Raw genomic sequence first — 19,047 nt, 5'->3', positions numbered from 1 at the left:
GAAAGCTCTAATTTCTAGCACTGGTTGCATGACCTTTCTTTAAAATGTACTGCCAATCTGCAAGGAGCATAAATCACAGCGTGGAGCAGCAACTGCCAAGCAGCAATACTCCACATATTTGTATAAAAACCTCTTGATCTATACAGCACACTGAAACTTCTCTTGTTTACATGGCTGACAAGTTTGGGAACTTGCTCATGGAACAAATGGATCTGGCAGGCATTCATACCTAAGTTTCCATGAAAGGTAAGTTTTGTATTACTCAGTAACAGGATGCAACATATTTTGTTTCCTAAAGCACCTGCACCATCAGTGCACAGAAACAGACCCATGCTTTGGTAAAGAAACATTAAAATAGCTAGAAAAACTTCTACAGTAATGGTGTGGGAGGGCAGGCTTGCTAAAAAGAATTAAATTTATTAATGACTAATTCGGAAATCAGTTTTCCCACATGATATCCAGCCATCACACAGAATCACAACACATCCTGACCTGGAAGGGACCCACGAAGACCATCAAGTCCAATTCCTAACTCTGCACAGAATAACCCAAAGAACCACACCATGTGCCTGAAAGCATTTTCCAAACTCTTCCTGAGTTCTGGCAGGCTTGGTGCTAGATCCTCCTTATTTGTAATACAAATATATCCAAAACTGCAACATCTGAAATACTGCAGTAGAGATGCTGTATTTGAGTCACATATAAATCAAATAAATTACTGATTCAACAGAGAAAAAGCATAATTTGAAGTCAGTAAAGAAAACTTTGGTTCGGTTCTCTTTCCTAATTTGTGAAACAGTGCTATAAAATACTGCGAGCTTAAAAAATTGCTCTAGTGACGCTAGCTGATACATAATGCCTGTTTAAGGAACTGACTGTTCTTGGAAGTTCTTAATCTCGTTAAAAATAAAATTGTAAATACTGCATTTTATTTACTGCCACTCGTGCAGAGCCCCCGCAGCAGACGCCGAGCTGGCCAAGGCAGCGGGAACGGGGGCTGAGGAAGGAGCACGGCTGCCTGAGGAGCCGCACGAAGCAGCGGAGGGCTGGGGGGGGCACCCAAGCCTCGGCCGAATCAGTACTATCGGGCACAGCTCCCCACACCGCCCGCAAGCCACGGGAGTCCCGGGGCGGCTGTCCCGGCTCGGAACGGCCCCGGCTCGGAGCGGCACCGCTCCGTTCAGCCCCGGCGGCAGCGCGGACCCGGAGCCGCCGCCGAGCCCGCGCACGCGCCTCGCCCCGCGCCTGCGCGCCACCGCCCCCCTCCCGAGTACGCCCCGAGTGCGCATGCGTAGCGCTTGCCCACGGCTCCGCTGCTCACACCTGAGGGCGAGAGTCGTGTCGGCCCAGCGACTTCCGCTCTCCCCGCTGCTGAGGCGGCGGCGGAGCCGCACGCCAGGCACGGGCGCAGCCGGCCCGCGGGTCTTTCTCCCCCCGCCGTTCCTCCCTCCCTGCGGCTCTCCGGCTAGAGCCGACCACGCCGCTCGGCTCACCAGATAACGCGCCTGCCAGTCGTTCGTGGCGTCGATCTCCTGGAACTCCTGCTCAATGGCGGCAGACATGATGGCGGCGGCCGCCAGGGCGCGCGAGCCTGTTCGCAGGAGGCAGAGCGGCGAGCCCGCAACCGCTCGCGCGCAGCCCCCCGCCTCACGGCAGCGGCGGGCGCGCACATACGCTCGCGACCGGGTGTCCCGCAGCCGGCGCCGGGCGCATGCGCGGCCCTCGCCCCGCCCACCGAGGACCGCGGAGATCACGCCTCCCCGGCACGAGGAGGCGGGAAGCACCTGGGGTGACGTCACTGGCCCGGTGGGGGGCGGGGCCGCGCCCAGGTGTCGCGGGGGCTCGGCAAGGCCGGGGGCTTCGGTCGCCAAACGGGCACCGAGCGCTTGTTGTCACAAAAATCACCGACTCGGTTCGGTTGGAAAAGATATCCGAGATCATCGAGTCCAGCCTGTGGCCGAACATCACCGCGTCACCTAGACCATGGCACTAAGTGCCACATCCTTCTTTAAATACCTCCAGGCACGGTGACTCCATCCCCTCCCTGGGCAGTCCGTACCAGTATTTAATCGCCCTTTCTGTGAAGAATTTCTTCCTAATGTTCAACCTGAAGCTCCCCTGGCGCAGCCTGAGCACATGTCCTCTCCTCCTGTCACTGGTTGCCTGGGAGAAGAGACCGACCCCCACCTGGCCAAAACCTCCTTTCAGGCACTTGTAGAGAGCCGTAAGGTCACCCCCGAGCCGCCTCTTCTCTAGGCTAAACACCCGCAGCTCCCTCAGCTGCTCCTCACAGGACACGGGCTCCAGACCCTTCACCAGCCTCATTGCCCTGCTCTGGGCACGCTCCAGCACCTCAATATCCTTCTCAACTGAGGGGCCCAGAAGTGACCTCAGTATACGAGGTACAACCTCACCAAAGTGCGTGCAGCGGGACAATCTGCCCTGATCCTGCTGGCCACGCTATTGCTGATAGAAGCCAGGATGCCATTGGCCTTCTTGGCCACCTTCACATTCTGCTGGCTCTCGTTCAGCTGTTGTTGACCACTAGTCCTTTTCCACTTTTCCACCTTGCAGCCACTCCGCCCTCAGCATCGCTGTGCCGATGTCACTGAGCGGACACGGGCCCCGAAGGAAGGGTGCATGAGCTCTTCGAGTCGCCGGCGAGTCCCCAGCCGGGCTCAGCGCCACACCCCCGGCCATGTGCCTCGCCGGCAGCCGCTGGTTCCGAAAAGCAGAAGTGCGGAGACACGGACGTGTCGGACAGACAAATCTCGGCGGGGCTCGCCGTCCCGAAAGCAGAAACGCCGTGTCCCGCAGCGATTGCCTCACTGGGACAGAAAGTCCCTTAAGGGGCGGCTCCGGCAGACGCTGGGCACAGCCCAGGGTCGGGCCGGCCAGAGAGGGCTGCGCTGCCGGGGGACACCAGCCTGGGGCCCCCGGGCAGGCGGGGCCCAGCACAGATCGTGGGTCAGCACAGAGCGCTGGGTAACGCCCGGCGCCTTAAAAATGAGTGAATTAGTGCCACAAAGGGGAACTACGAACGATCAGTGTGTGTAAGTGTCTGAAGGGAGGGTGCCAAGAGCCAGGCTCTTTTCAGTAGTGGACAAGAGGCCACGGCAGAAACTGATGCACAGGAAGTTCCACCTGGATATGGAGAGAAATTTCTTTATTGTGCCGGTGCCCGCGCACTGGAACAGATCGCCCAGAGAGGTTGTGGAGTTTCCCTCACTGGAGATACTCAAGAACCGTTTGGACATAATTCTGGGCAATGTGTTCTGGGATGACCCCGCTGGAGCAGGGAGGCTGGATCAGATGATCTCTCCCAATCTCCCTCATTTTGTGAGAGGTGACAGCGCCTCCCGCACCCCGGTGACAGTCCTGCCCTCGGCCCCGCCGCCACCTCCTCTCCCGAGGGCTCCTGTCCTGAACCTTAACTGCTGGCACACCCTTTCCGTGCCGCAGGCTCTCTCCCACCCCCAACACGGCCCCTCACTGGGCTGGGAGGTTTCCCTGGAAACGTTTGTATCTGCCCTCTACCATGCCCGAGGGCCCTCCGCCCTGCAGCGGGCCCCAGGGGCTCCCCTCGGCTCCCTGCTCGGCCACCACCGCCCCGGGCCCCTCGGAGTGCCCGACAGCGGGCACGTACACACCGACAGGGGCTGGGCGTGACAGCTGTGCTGTGACTGACAGATGAAGGGATGGCATGGATCTGGACAAGCTCGAGAAGTGGACCCATGGGAACCTCACGAGGTTTAAGAAGACCCAGTGGTAAGGTCAAACCCCACCATCAATACAGACTGGGGTCTAAATACATAGAGAGCAGCCCTGCCAAGAAGCACTTGGAGGTGCTGCTGGGTGAGAGGCAGGACATGGACCAGCAATGTGAGCTTGCAGCCCAGAAAGCCAGCCACATCCTGGGATTCTGCCCCTCTGCTCTGCTCTTGTCAGCCCCACTTGGAGAGCTGCATCCAGCTTTGGAGTCCCCAGCACAGGAAGGACATCAACCTATTGAAGCAAGTCCAGAGAAGGGCCAACAAGTTGATCAGATGAATGCAGTCCCTCTCTTATGAAGAAAGGCTGAAAGAATTGTTCCGCTTGAAAAAGAGAAGGCTCAGGGGTGATCTATTCATGGCCTTCCAGTATCTGAAAGAAGCCTACAAGAAAACATGGATAGGCACTTCTTAGAAGGGCATGTAATGATAGGACAAGGGTGAATGGCCTTAAATTGAGAGTAGGTTTAAATTAGGTATTAGGAGGAAGTTCTTTGCTCAGATGGTGGTGAGACACTGAAACAGGTTGTGCAGAGAAGTTCTGGATGCCCCATCCCTGGAAGTGTTCACAGCCAGGTTGGACGGAGCTTTAAGCAACCTGCTCTAGTGGAATGCAAAGGGGCTGGAGCTAGGGGATCTTTAAGATCCCTTTCAGATCATATGATTCTGTGATAACCAGTGTCACAATGCTGAGTGTGGCTGTGCCATTGCTGTGGTTCCCTATGTGCTGTCACCGCAACCCCACCACAGCCCCTGCCTCCTGTGGGCCTCACCTGATGTTTAAGCACAACAACAACAACAACAACAACAAGCATTTTTTTGGAAACAGATTTTTGATTTTGAATACCTGTCACTGAATGCTGCTGCATTTCCTTTCTGCCACACAATGCTCCAAGTCCACTGGTTCATGTGCTCCCCCAAGTCCTGGAAGAAAAGCTGGAGTCCTGGACACCATGGGACTGTGTTATGCCTTTGAAGTACAGCAGATGGGACAGCATGGATCAGTAAGTTCATAGCAAGTTTTTCCAAGAAACTCAAGGGAATGTGCACAAGTTTTTCTTGAACTATGGGTTCAAGCTTTGAAATCAATATAGGGAATGGCTTTCTTGGATTTTTCTGCCTGCACGACTGAGGCATGGGTCATGTCTGTAGTTCTGCAGGTGCTCTCTAGTTAATCAGTGTTCTATGTATGATCAATTTTGAAACAAGCAAATAAGAAAACATTTGTGAATTATGTTTGTGATTTAAGAGTACAGAAAAGAGTCCAAGTGCCCATCCTCAAGGTAATGATTGATTTTCATTTGAAATAGATTTCTTTTAATTCAATGAATAAAATTGTTCTTTACATCAGAAAACTTATGTTGCACAAGCTGGGTGTAAGAAAGAAAATAGGTACATGGAAGCTGTCTGCAAAATAATGTATTTTAATAAAGAAATTAAAATAGAAATCTTCTTCACTGATTTTAGTCTTTGGTAGGCTTTTCCCTGTATATAAGCTTGCTGATTGGTCTGGATTTATAGCATTTATGACATGATGTGCTTTTCATTGTGCTTGTGATATTTGGGGATGTAGTTAATACTGTGTCAGCAATGTAATTGGGTGGTTAGGAAAGGGAGTTTTATGGTAGCAGCTCCATCTAGAATCTCTAATACAGATCAGTGCCCAGAGACATCTTATGGGAAGCTAAATGTTTATTAGTTGAGATTTGCAGCTGGCTTAGAAAAGCAGTAACTTGTAAACCAGGGTTTTCTGAAGAAATTGCTATTGTCCATATTTGGGTTGCTTTATTTTTACTGCAGATATGCTGAAAATGCAGCACCAGTTCTCTGGCTTTTAGTATCTGAGCCCAGGATAGGCCCAAGATTACATTTCTAATGGTCTGTGAAGGAGAACTGTATATACAACATAAACCAATTACACTCATTAGAAAATTTATTCTGCCAATAGTAACCTCCCACTCAGTATTAGCTGTGCAGCCAAGCCCAGATGAACTACTACATGAAGCCTTATGCCCTTGAGACCATGTGAGACATGCAAAGAGGGACAACACAGTTGCTGGAATGTCTAGTATATTGTAGTGTTTTCTGTCTTAGTATAAACACAAGCAAGCAATGTTTTTTAATTAAAAATCTCTGATAATTTGAGAAGCCCTTTGCTGTACTGACAAAGCAGTCACCCCAAAGTAATTGGTATCTGCAGCAGTTTTGATTTCAAAATTGACTTTGGTGCCCATGAAGACCAATTGAGTTAATTTTAAATGTTTTTGTCCAGTGACCTTGGCTGAACAATTATTTTAGTACCAGTCTGGAACAGACTAAGTGTTTGTTCCTCTGTGTGTACTTTTTTGGGTCATTCACTGGAACTACTTAAGCACCATTTATTGGAAATGATCTGGTTTGTGCTGCTTTTCTGAGAACCATTTTAGATATTGGTAGATGAAGAACAAATTCTTCCCTGAGGCAGTTTTATTCACAAATACACCACATCAATTTTAATTGTTAAGGAAGAGAGCTGTAATGTGCTTGAGCTTGCCACAATGTGAAAGGAGGAGAACATATAATTCCTGATTTAAGTCTTATAGCCCAAGGCCTAAAGGAGAAGAGGATCCTCCTTCCCTGATGAACTGGATAGGACTTGAAACCCAGAAGGGCTGGCCACTCTTCTGGCATCTGGTAGGAGTAGGAGAAGCTGAATGAGAAGGTCCAGTGGTCAGGATAAAACAGGTTTCATTTTTTGTGTGCATTTACAGTGCACTCCTATTTCAGACTTTTGGAAGCTGTATTCCTTGCTCGAGTGAACGTTAAAATTTTCATAGCTGAAAGTGGGTGTTGCTGCAAATACTTTTCCTCAGCTATATTATTGCTTTCCTTCCCCTGCCCAAAATTGTATTCCAGCATACAACAAGAAGGGGGGGGGGGGAAAGAAAGAAAACACCCAGACCCCCATAGCAAACCCTTCAAAATGTATGTAGCAAAATGCAAATCATTGAAGTAGCAACAAAAGCAGAAGTGCAAGGGCCTCAAACAGATTTGCTTTCAGCTGAGGAGATCTTTCACATCAGCCAGAAATCCAGAACAGTGGGATCCTAGTGTCTAGTGTCTGACAAAAACCAGCTCTGTAGTAAAGGTGATGGGATTATGGAGGGGAAGGGCAATACAGCTGTGCCCAGACTATACGATTGTCCAAACTGTTGTCTGGAGTTCTATGTAGAAGAAATTCATAGCCAAAGAAGAAAGGGAATATTAAGAACTATTAAGGAAGTCTGTTTCACAGTCTAGAGATTTGTGCCAGTCTGTATGGCACTGGAGTCCCGTGGTGAAGCTGAAATAGTTGTGGAGTATGAAAAGAAAAGGGTAACTGGCAGAAGTGCTGTCACGAGTGAATGGACACACCAGCTGGCAGAAAAGGCAGCCAGCCAGGATGTCTGAGGGATAGAACAACTTTAGGCTCTGCTGTGGCTTTGTGAAACAGCCCTTCCATCAACCTAAGCTGGGATGTGCAGTCAGCCACAAAGCCTAATGCCTATGAGTCAATGCAGGGGGTGCTGGGTACAGCTACGGGAAGAAGGAAAGAGCCAGTTGCCAAGAGAAAGATGACTCCAAGTTATTATTTTTCTTGCTTGTAGAGAGGATCTTGCTTGCTGGGGATGATTTGTGTACATTACTTGACTTTCTATCTTTCTTTCCTTTTCACCCCAAGCTACAGAGACATTTATTGAAATCATCATTTGCAAGTGAGAAACTCTTAATTTAGTGAGTGTGGCTTAGTATCATTCCATGGTCCTTGTCAGAAGGTCAATTTTTGCCAGAAATGACATCTTTACTAACTGCCTGAAGCTGACATAGTTTTCATGTTGAAAGTTTCTTTGAAGATCAGGGGTTTATTAGACTTTTAAATTTCCTCACAGACGGAATAGGGCTGTTCCTTGCTTAGACCATTTCTAATCTCACAGATTATTTCACAGCACTACTTTGTATGATGGCATAATGGTTAACGAGCAGTTCTGGAAACAGTTCTGGAGTAGTTCTTTATGCTGGCTAGGGAGTCTTTCACTCAAGTTCTCTTACAATTGTGAAGTCACATTAACATGATCTTGTCACCTGTTTCTAGCACAGGTTCTGTATTTTAGTGGTTTCCATGCTTGATTATATGTATCTTCATCTATATTCAAGCTTATCTTCCAAATTACAAAATTAAGGTAATTTTCTGAATTACAGCAGGAAAGATTGTGATGCACCAGACCACTGTTGTTTGCTAGGAGAAGTCCTGGTAAGAAAATACTGTTTTAGCAGAAGACAGAAGACTTTCTCCTGAAGAGTAACAGTAAATGTTTCTATTATAAACTTGTATTCTCAGTTTCATGTTCCGGTTTTCCTTTGGGTTTCCCAGCATCAGAACAAAGCAATTGTGACTATTTTCATGGGTCTAACAATTGCTGAATTGTTTTTGCTTTTTTTTTTTTTTGGCCCCAGTTGTTCAAAATAAGAGTCTTCAGATTGTAATCCATGTTTGTAATTTATACTCCTGCATTAGACAATCTGATGTGCCAATAACAGGAAAGGATTTCCTTGTACTACTTGCTGTAATAGGGATTTAAAATATCTTATTGTTACCAGCTTCATAGATACTAAAATTTACCATGTGGTTGTGAGCCTTTAGCATTTATTACAATAATTACTTCTGTCTTTCCTGTGATAGCAGGGGTAGGTCTGTACAGGATTTGTGATATCTTTGCCTGTTTTCAAGTTGACATTAATATATCGAATTTCATACAATTTCCCGTAGAAGCTTGTCCTCTTGAGATAATGAGCAGCCCTGTAGGAGCCACATTCTCTGAGTCACTGTTTTGATGGCAGAGTTCCATGAGTGTGTGGCTCGTTTCTCCTGCTGAGATGTCCTTTGGTATGTTATAGAGGACAAGGTGTTCACACTTGTGTCACTGTGGAAACTTGGGCACTGGATCTTGTGAGGCCATGGAACACTACAGCAAATTTCACATTGCTGCACTTAATTGGCAAGGCAGGACTGCAATAATCAATGCACCTCTCTTTTTACCTCCAAAGTAAATCAAAAAGCAAAGAGGAAAATAGATTTTGCCTGTAGGTGGCAAAGAGCCATGAAAAAATTGTTAATTTTTCAGGCACTATGATTTCCTAACAAAAACAAATTAGCAGTGCATGTAAAATTTACCTTTCCTTTTTTAATTTCATAATGTCTCTTATAAAAATGTCTTTGAAATTAATCTACTAAAGTAAGGAGTCTTAAAAATCTGTTTTGCATAACCAGTATAATAGAGCTTTTGAATGTATGCTATATTTCCTTTGGTCCAGACATTTCAAACCTCTAATTCATACCCTTGTGGCATACAAATGGGCTATAACTGCTAAGCCAATTTGTTTGTTTTCTCAAAGAAAAGAAAAACTGAATGTAATGTACTCAAAGAAGGATCCATAACATGCGTTTTCCAATTGGAATGCTGTCAAGGTCTTTAACATCTTATTTTAGCCAGTGGAACAGTTCCAGCAGTTCAAGTCATGACATGACCACTTACTGGAATTAACAACCCAGGGAGATAAGTGCCCTTGTGCAGAACGTGTCCAGTATCAAAATGGGTATATTAAACTCTCTGGATCTTTTACATGCTATACATTTTAATTTTTTTTTTCTCCTACTCTCTCGCTGCATACAAAGAGACATCACTAAAAGAAACTATTTTCCTTTTAAAAATCATATGGTACCCCCTCCTCGAGCAGACCTCTGCAAGTTCTTTAGTGGCAGAATTTCTAACACAGACTTGCAGAAAGGAAAAAATGTTACAAGGAAATAAAGAAACAAAGTATGTTACTAAGATTGCATTCCTCAAGAAATATCCCACACGGTCACGTCAACATCAAGGTAGCTTCTAGCTCCCATTCTCTTATGCTAATTTTGGAAGCTCAATTCACTTGAAATTAATTTTCATTGTCCAATATGGCTGCTTTCTTCATATCAGCCCCCTCTGAAGCACTGAGAAGGAAAGGCAAGGTGCAGAGTAAAACCAAAGATGTTTGGAGTTTTTAAATTTGTTTTGTGCTCATCAAAGACCACCTCAGTTTTCCCTTTTGTTTTTCTTACTTAAGAAAGAACAATGAATTGATTAGGAGTAGGGATTAGGAGATACAACTGCCATAAACCCATGTCTGCATTCCCTAAGTTGTTACACTAACATGTATGTCAAAATCAGAACAGTTGGGATTTCCCACTGCTTCTCAGCACATTGGTAATACCTTACAGATACTGTTATCAGAATTTATAAATGCACAATCAATTTCTAGATTCAGACTATATTTTGGCTGGTAAATGCCATACAAGGAACAATATGCCAGCAGCAATGGTGAATGAAAAGTGGGATGTATTATTCGTGAAACTCTGCCATGTGCACAGTTTTTGTCCTGGGGTTTTCTCTGGGGAACATCACAAATCATGTGATGACAATATTTCTTTGTCTCTGAAAAAGTGGTAAGGATAACTCTCACATAATTTCCAGAGTTTCAGCAACCTTGGAAAGCAGGATGAAGAGGACAACTGAAGGAGGTGACTGCATCAGTCATTACAGATAATTCTGCTGTCAAATATGCATCAACAGTGTGCAATATTACTACTGAATTTACACAATTCTGTCACAGCAAATGGCAAAAATCTTGAATTTCTTCAGACAGGAGGTTCCAATGAAATAATGCAAGGATTACATTTCTAAAACATAAATACATATGCTTCTCAGGGTGATATTAAAACTTTCCCTTCTCTTTCTTTTACCTCTCACTTTTCTCAGAGAGGAAGAAGTGGGGGTGCTTTTTTCACACAGAGGAATGAGTCATTAATAGGTTTGATAATTAATCAGATTAAGAAATTTATGCTGAAAGTTGTAGCCCTCTGTTACTCTAACTGAAAACTTATATGCACAGCATTTTATACAATTGTTTTTCTAATAGGAATTTCACAGATGTATACTTTTAAATCTACCATTCTAACACAACGTGATAAAAATTAAATTAGCTAAAATTATCAAGTGCTGAATTATATTTTTCTTGATAATTAAAATATTTCTATAAGAAGTAAGGCAGATACTTTTAATGATCATGCAGATAACTGCATTATTAACTCTTGGAAGTTTACTTCTTTCATCAGAATATAGCATTATTGGGGGAAAAATTGAAATAATATTTTTGCTTTCACTAATCTATGCAAGTCAGCAGATGGTGGTTAAGTAGTCTCTGTACACTGTTCAGTGTTCCATTTGTAGGCTTATACTTTGTGCATGATACTTGTGTATATAAATATCATCTGCTCCTGCTGTCCTCCCACAGAGTGCTTCAATGTACTGGATATTTTCTTTGTATTTCAGACATCTCAAGGGCAGGGGCTCAGAAGAGATGCTCAGCCCTTCGGGATGGTACATGAGCCACTCACCAATGATACATTTATCTGAAATAGTTGTATTTCATCTTGTTCAAAAGCATAATGCTGGGGGAAATACTGAAAAAGCTGCATGGGTAAAAATTATGTATTTTAGGCATGCACTGTTTCCTCCACAATGTAGCAATGGGTTACCTTGGGCAGAAAGCAGTCACTGGCAATCAGTGTCACTGACTGGACCTTGGCTGAAAGGAGCATCCCCTATACAGCAGTTGCTGTACACCTCCCTCATAGAGCTGTGTGGGAATGTTCAATGTGCCATTAATCCTGCGGCACGATGTGAACATTTCTTAAAATACTCAGCACTTTTCTCAGCATGTTCGTATGGTGGATGCTCTCACAGATTTGGGCTGTGTTTGCTTTGGCATGCGCCTTGAGTTTTCAGTTTAAATTTCTGTCACAACACAAAAATCTCTTATTCCTGTAAGGCCAACTTACCGTGCTAATTTGTACAAGACTGTAGAAAAGAGACTTAACGACAGGCAGACTTGATTCTTCTCTTGCAACAATGAAATTTCAAGATTTAGAAATAATTTAATTAAAAATATGTTAATGTAAACTGTGACCATACAGTTTACACAATAACATTTACAGATGATATAAATTCTTCGCTGCTTCTAATGATTCTAATGATTGAGTAATCTGTCCTCATAGCAGTTCCTGATGGGAAGTTCTCCTTGTTATGATTCTGATCTAACAGCTTTGCTGAGTTGAGACATAATATGAATAAAGTGGCTGGTGATTAGTATGAAGTCACAGTACATTTTCTCTTTAAAGGGAGTGCATCCTCACATCTGACAGTAAGGCAGCATTTTTGGTAATGAGAATTTCATGGGCAGAGGAGAGCAGAATTGAGCACAACAAAATATTTTCAAAATTTCCAGTGAATGGGAAATTAGCTTTTGTAGTCATGTGTCTTCCAGAAATTCAGTATGCTTGCCCTGGAATCTTGTCTAGGATTTCATTACATGCTCTTAATCCAGATGTTTCAAATGCTTTGGAAACAATGAACTATTACTATTGTCAGAATAAATTAATCACATTTCCTTTTAGAAAAGTCAGAGGGAGGAGGAGTGCTTAGCACATCTCTAGGGAGCCTTTTGGTGTTCTCTCTACTGGAGTCTGAAACCTCCCAAGACAAGTATGTTTAGCTTCTACTAATGGTGGTCAAAGCAGAAAATTACTCTAACACTGCCCATTTAAAATTTGCTGATATATATTATCTGGACTATATCCCCAGACTGTTCCTTAGTCAAATTTACTCTGTCTTGTTATGCCTCATGATTATATATAAGCTATATATAGCATATGACATACCTAAATATGTGATTCCATATCTATAACATAGTCTCCCCATGTACCTTGCAGAAATTTAATTTGAAATCTGAGGTAGAGAGACGGGGTCTATTCTCAATGAGAAGAGACTGAAGAATCATCTAACAGTTTGAAAATTTGGGCTATGCCCTTTCATAAACATTCCTTAAGTCTGATGCTGACTGTAGGTACTGCCACTTGCCTTAGCTGAGATTCCTGTTACCCCCAGAGCACATAATAGGTACTTATTTCTTATGCATCTTCTTTTAGATACACGGAAATGGCTCCAAGAATTATTATTTTGCTGGAAGACAGAAGTATAAGGATGGTTTTGGGATGGACCCTGAGTTTGTTAAGCTGCTCTGCTTGTAGATGCAAAGATTTGTTAATGTTCTGTATAGCTGCTTAAGTAATTTCTTTTTAGAATGGGTAATCCTGTTGTGTTTGGGGAATATGTGGTTTTCCTAAAATAGTGATTTCAAAAGCTCTTTAGACTTTTATAGCTAAATAGCATTTTAATGAAGCATGTTTGTTATACTTACCAACAACAAAATGTAATGAGTAATAAGCAAGTTACTTCACCATGTTGTTATCATCCTTCAAACTGCATTGTACCGGCTCTGCTGTACTATAAACTCAGACTGGTATCAGACAAACATTTGGATATTACAACCTATATACAGCAGGTATAGGCAGTATATGTGGGCAGGTTGCCTATGGATGCAGCTGTTCAGGGTGGCACAAGGGCCCCAATAAAGAGCAGCCAAGTTCTGCTCTTTCCTCTGCCAAGGCCTTTCTCCTATGGATAGGAAGACCATGCATTTAAGCTGTTCATATCTTGTAAGCAACTGATCTCTACCTTCTGACAGCAAACTCGATCAGCCTAGGTAATTTATACTTTTATACTGTAAGGATATATGTGTTACATTGTATGTGTGTGTGTTTTATACTCACTCTAAGAGTCAGTATGCATCAGCAGCAGTAACAAACTTGACTTTTTGAGCCAATCCCATTTTTGCCCCTACCTTTGCCAGAGCAGCTGAGCCCTGGAAGAAGTGGAGGAGGTGTAAATGATGAGATGTTTGCCGCTTGAGAGGTGAGGAGTGTGGGCAAGGAGAGGAACAATCTCCTGAAATTGGAGACTGGGGAGCTGGGATCCAGTGACTGATGAAGGAGGCATCTTAATTCTACTCCTGGTCATCCCAAAACTTGCTGAATGGCCTTCACAATGGATCTCTTTCCTCCATGCTCTTGTTCATGCACATCCACCTTCTACAACCTCCATGTTCTTTTCTGCAGAGTCTAGTACTGCTGCAAAATTCAAATTTTCCTGTACATGGAGAAGCCTTGAGTCAGCTCCAGGAACCAGCTACTTAAAATTTTCCAATCTATTAAGCAGATTACATTAAGTTGTACGCTCACTTCAAATATGTGAGAAAGAAAAACTCCAAATAAAAGAAAAAATAATCTAAAAGTATACCTGTAGTAAATTAATTTTGTCACATTCAGAATGGATGGCATCATGATGTGTGTCTGGCATCAAAGATCATGCATACTGTGGTGCAGCCCTGCTTTCTGTGGCCCACCACAGCTGTACCTCTGTCCCCACAGAGCAGAAGGACTGCCATCCTGCAGCTCCATCCTTGGTGAGAGGCTGCAGAAGAAAGGCTGCAGCACGTGCTCCTTCCCTCAGCACTGCTCTGCCCCTTCATGAGCAAACTGCTGAAGGAAATGGGAGCTGGCTCATCTCTGAGGTCACTGAGAGGCTATGGAATCTAGAAGGCAGAAGTCCTTCTTCAAACCCAGCTCACCAAACCCTGCCTGACCTTGCTGTCCAAATCATTAAATATTACTGTGGTAACTGGTGGTGCTGGGAAATCTTTTTATAAGGTAGTGAAAGATTTGTGTTAGCACCCAGTAGTAAAGGCATTAAAGGCTTCCTCTGCCCATAAACAAGCATACACAACCATTCTGTAAGCAACAGCTATAATAATGCATTTGACATTCTATCATAATTGTAGTCTGCAAAAATTATTTAACTGGTAACTTTGTCAGCATTTATACCCTGTTTTCTACTTCTGATGTTTCTTTCCACACTCCGGAACAGACGGAGGAAAGCCACCACTGCTAAGTTTAGACTTTTCTGTCTGATCTTACTGTGAAAACTCTCAGGGCCAGCTATTTTCTACTTTTTCTCCTACAAGCTGTTTCTATTTCCCAACTTAAGATCAGTAGTTTAAAGATAGCTCTGATGTAATTATACCATCTGAGATCAACCTTCATATTCATCTGTTATGAAGCCATCAGTATTCCCTTCCTAGCTGTCAGTTATGTTGCTTGTCAACTTGTCGTTCCAATTTTCCCTCACATTTCTTTGCACATTCATATGACTCAGAATAGTTTCCCATCCATAAGCCACTTACTTACATAAAACACCACTTCTGTTTCTCCTTAACTCAACTTTATGTGCTGCCACAGCTATACTTGATCACAACTGAGTAACTGCTTTGCTTGACTGTCATTTCTAATAATTATTTTGCTTCCTTTGTCTTCCTGTACTCTTTTTTACATGAAGTGGTAAAACCTAATTTTACAGAGTTGGAGCATTTTTTTTTCTCGCATCTTTCTAATAGTCCTTTATTTTAGATAAATCAGTATGTTTTACATCTAGTTTGGGACATTCTATTGAGTTCCTAGCAAAATAAATAACAGGTTCTAAGTGGAACTCTGCAGCAGCAACAAAGCAGGGTGATATGTAAAGGTTCACTGTTCTGCTTTAGGCGCCTGTTTTACTCTCAGGTTACTCACATAAAGGCTTGGGTACTTTACCCTCATTTTTGCCCACAAAATAATATTTTGCTATTAATTTCTTGCCGTCAGAGGCCAGTCATGCCTGTTAAGTGATCCTCTTAATTCGTCTTACTCTTCATTAACAGTAATTGCTGGTATTCTTTTTTCTGAACAGGAATTCCACCCACATCTTGCACACACTGCTGTGATTATGCCTGCTTTCCTCTGAAACATCCACCTTTAGATTTCCAGTTTGCATGACACTTTTGTTACACATACAAGAACACTTGCTAACATTTTCAAACTCTTTTCAAGTTTTAAGCCTCAGATTCTTGAAGCTAAGCAAACTCTTAAATGACTGGGTTTACCAGATTTTTTCCCCTAAATCTAATTGCTCAATAACACCAGTTTGTATTTCTACATTGCCTTAATCCAGGATATATAATAATTGATATAATTTTACTCTCTGTGAAATATTACTAATTGTTGTGAATCCAGTTTTTAAGTTAAGGAAAACAAGGTACAAAAAACTGTGTGAATTTCACAGGGTCAGGCACGTCTTCCTTGCCAAAAATAATATTTTTAGAAGATTGTCAGGAATGGAACCTTTAACTCTGCTGAAAGCTGTTTGCTGTTGGCATGATAACCCACGAGTGCCTCTAACAGACCAGCTTCTAGTGCAGACATGACTGAAGCATGTAACAGGGGTAGCCATTTTAAGCAGGTTTCCTCACCCTCTATCCCATACTGATACAAACATTCCTAATGAGTACAGTTCATTATTTACTTTATTTTTGGTAGGCCTTTGCCTTTTATAAGCTCTCTCTCTACAGGCAAAAGCATCTTTTACTTGAAGAAGGTAGTCAAAAGGGAGAAGGAAAGTACTAACTGTACTTTTTAAAATTCAAAACAATGCCAGCTAAAGTCATTTTGAATGAGAAATCTCTACCAATGCTAATACACTTACACTGGGCTTCCAGCAGAAATAAATTAAGTTATGCAGTTTTATAAAGTCAAATTGAGAACAAAATTGGCCTACTGTGTCAAAAGTGAAAAACTAACCTTATAGATGCTTTTACTTCTTCTTCTGTGCTGTGGTTCAATTTAATTTAATCAAGGTATAATACTGAATCAAAATGTTAAAAAATATGTATCAGCATTGTCATAGTTGTGTGATCTTCCTCTGCACATCATTATGCAAATAGTAATGTTAAAATACAACTGATGGTGATGGTGTGCATGAGGTCTTTTCCACCTCCTGCACACCATCACCACAAACAGAATGTCTTTCCTTACTGTTCAGCTGTAAGAGGAAGTCTCCAAGGTTAGCTGGTAGTTGAATCCTGATTCACGCCTCAGCTAACTGGAATCTGCAAAGTTCCTGTGGTTCCCCTGAGCTCCAGCTTGCTTCCAATTATCTTGCTATGTGACAGGAAATGTTCTGGTTACCATCAGCAGCAGATGCTTGTGCCCCCCTGGCCATGGCAGCTGCCAACCACTGCTGTGCACTGGGGACTGTCCCTTTGTGCACCAACTTTACAACAACTCTGGAAATGCAGCAGGGAGCTGCTGCAACTTTCCAGCACTAAGTGTCTTGCTTTCTGGATTTGTTATACCATTCAAAGGGGAATGTCTCACTAGGCAGTAGTATTGAATTTGTTATTAATTTCACCTAGATTAAGATAAAAAGAAATTGAAGTATTTATTCATAACAAAGGTTTATATTAGACCTAAGTGAGGAAGCAAAAGGAAAGTGCTCACATACTGTTCATACTATTTCCATCTGATTTACCATACTAACCCAGATGTCAAGACTTCTGTGGTCCAAGATAATTTGTGTTCATGTTACATCATTGGAAAATCCCTCTTTTGATGTAGCATGTTAGTTTTTATAGCCAATATTTGGTAACATTTGAAGTCTTCCTGAAGAGGTCCAGAAAGATTTGATCTTATTCAATAAATTTTGTTTTATTTTAATGTGAGAGATACTCTGGCCATTTAAAAGAATTTGAACAAGTGTTGTTTCATTTCCCAGAAAATATGAAGCCTCTTCATTAGACTGGATGCCTTCCATCCTAATTGGCTGTCTATTTAATGACTGCTTGCCTTAACAAAGGCTGTGTCTTGTCCTCTCATCCCTTTGCTAATTCTGGTGTTTCACTATGATGTGTTTCCTCTATTGGACCTTAATTCTGTGTCAGTCTTTCTACTAGCTGAAAACACCAGATACAATTGTCTACATGATGTAAATGCATTTATCTCATTCCTGGGCACTGACTAAAACCAGACACTACAGTAAACGAAGATTCTGGGATGACAATCATCCATGTTGCCTGGATTTTTTAAGTAAGTGATGATTTTGGACCCAGTTTCTAAATAAATCTAAACTGACCTAACTTGCTTTGAATCTAGGGAATGAGGTCAGGGGCTGGCTGTATTTAAAAATGGACAAATATTTGTGTATGTGTACATGTATTAAAAAAAATAATAGTTATTTGGGTTTGATTTTCTTTTATTTGCTTACTGACCAAACTAAAATGTCAGAAATAAAGCCTAATCTTGACTTGAAGTGTACAATTTTTGTGTCTTGTCAGAGAAAACAAACATTTTAGGTCATAATGTGCCTTTATGATACATTTACATATTTATATATTGTTCAAATGAAAATGATTGATGCTAATTATTTGTGAATCTGGCAATTTTGCCCTGCTCCAACTATACCAATACTACTGGCTGAAGAAATAAACTAAATTTGAGCAGGTGAAATATATTCATTTACTAGTTGAAATGTACTCAAGTCTCAATAAAACCATTACATTACTAAAATTGCAAAAGAATTGGGTTTTGACAGCTGAATCACTGACTGGAAACAATTGTTCTGAAAAAAAATGCAGTTTTTATAAACATAGTCAGTGGTTTACAGTAAAAGACATTTCCCCAAATAGCTAAAAAAATCGACCTTTCAGATACTGTCACAGACTAAAGAACTAAAAAGTCAGATTTAATGTTTTTATTGGGCACTGTCTCTCCAGCTGTTTGAATGAAGCAATAACTGAAGTTTCAAAGTACACGTCTCTAATTATGCTGAAAGATTAAAAAAAATTAAAATCTTCCTCCTTAGTAATCTAAATACATGCATTACTACTATTTGTTTGGATTTTTTTTGCCCTTTGTTTTTCTTACATATGAGGATAGCATGAAAAATTTACCATCTCTCTCATTACAGCACTGAAACAGTCACAATCACATTTGCTTGCTTCTTCTATTGCATTACCTAAAATTTAGCCATTATTTGGAAAATTCTGAAATTTCAGCTTCCAAAGTGATTGCATGTGATTGCAGGGGAATAAAAGGGTATTTGTACTCCAGACCTAGAGCCCAGTGAGGTTCCCTCTAGGAGAGGAATTATGCAATACCAGTTCATCTTCAGAAATGAGAAAATAATAACCTCTTCCTTTCATTAACTTCTCATTTTTAAAAATGTTTTGCAAGTTTTCTCTTATTTATAAATGCCAACTAAATTTCTCCACTAATATAAACAGGTAAAGCTTAGATATCTAAATTTTCTTGACAATTTTCTTGCAAATTCCTCTTTTCAGCTCCAGATGTTGTTATCTATTGAGATTTAGTTCTGTAGTATTTAAAAAATATATTTTTAAAACTAATATTGGCCAACTTGGACAAGAATGTAAAATCAGCTGGTGATTTTTCTTCCAA

The 19,047-nt window shown here is 42.2% G+C and overlaps 1 protein-coding gene across 2 annotated transcripts in view; it reads right to left on the bottom strand.

The window, feature by feature from the left end:
* The window catches only part of PTPN2 (protein tyrosine phosphatase non-receptor type 2), a 30,238-nt gene extending 28,539 nt beyond the window's left edge, over window positions 1-1,699 (bottom strand). For both annotated transcript variants that reach the window (XM_054650084.2, XM_054649997.2), the window contains exon 1: window positions 1,494-1,699. In XM_054650084.2, the coding sequence (XP_054506059.2) occupies window positions 1,494-1,562 (69 nt within the window). In that variant the 5' untranslated portion in view covers window positions 1,563-1,699. The remainder of the gene's footprint in view (window positions 1-1,493) is intronic.
* Window positions 1,700-19,047: the final 17,348 nt, after the last annotated feature.

Source organism: Agelaius phoeniceus, chromosome 1, assembly GCF_051311805.1.
Source record: "Agelaius phoeniceus isolate bAgePho1 chromosome 1, bAgePho1.hap1, whole genome shotgun sequence".
NCBI classification, from domain to species: Eukaryota; Metazoa; Chordata; class Aves; order Passeriformes; family Icteridae; genus Agelaius; species Agelaius phoeniceus.
This window is presented reverse-complemented; position numbering and strand designations above follow the sequence as displayed.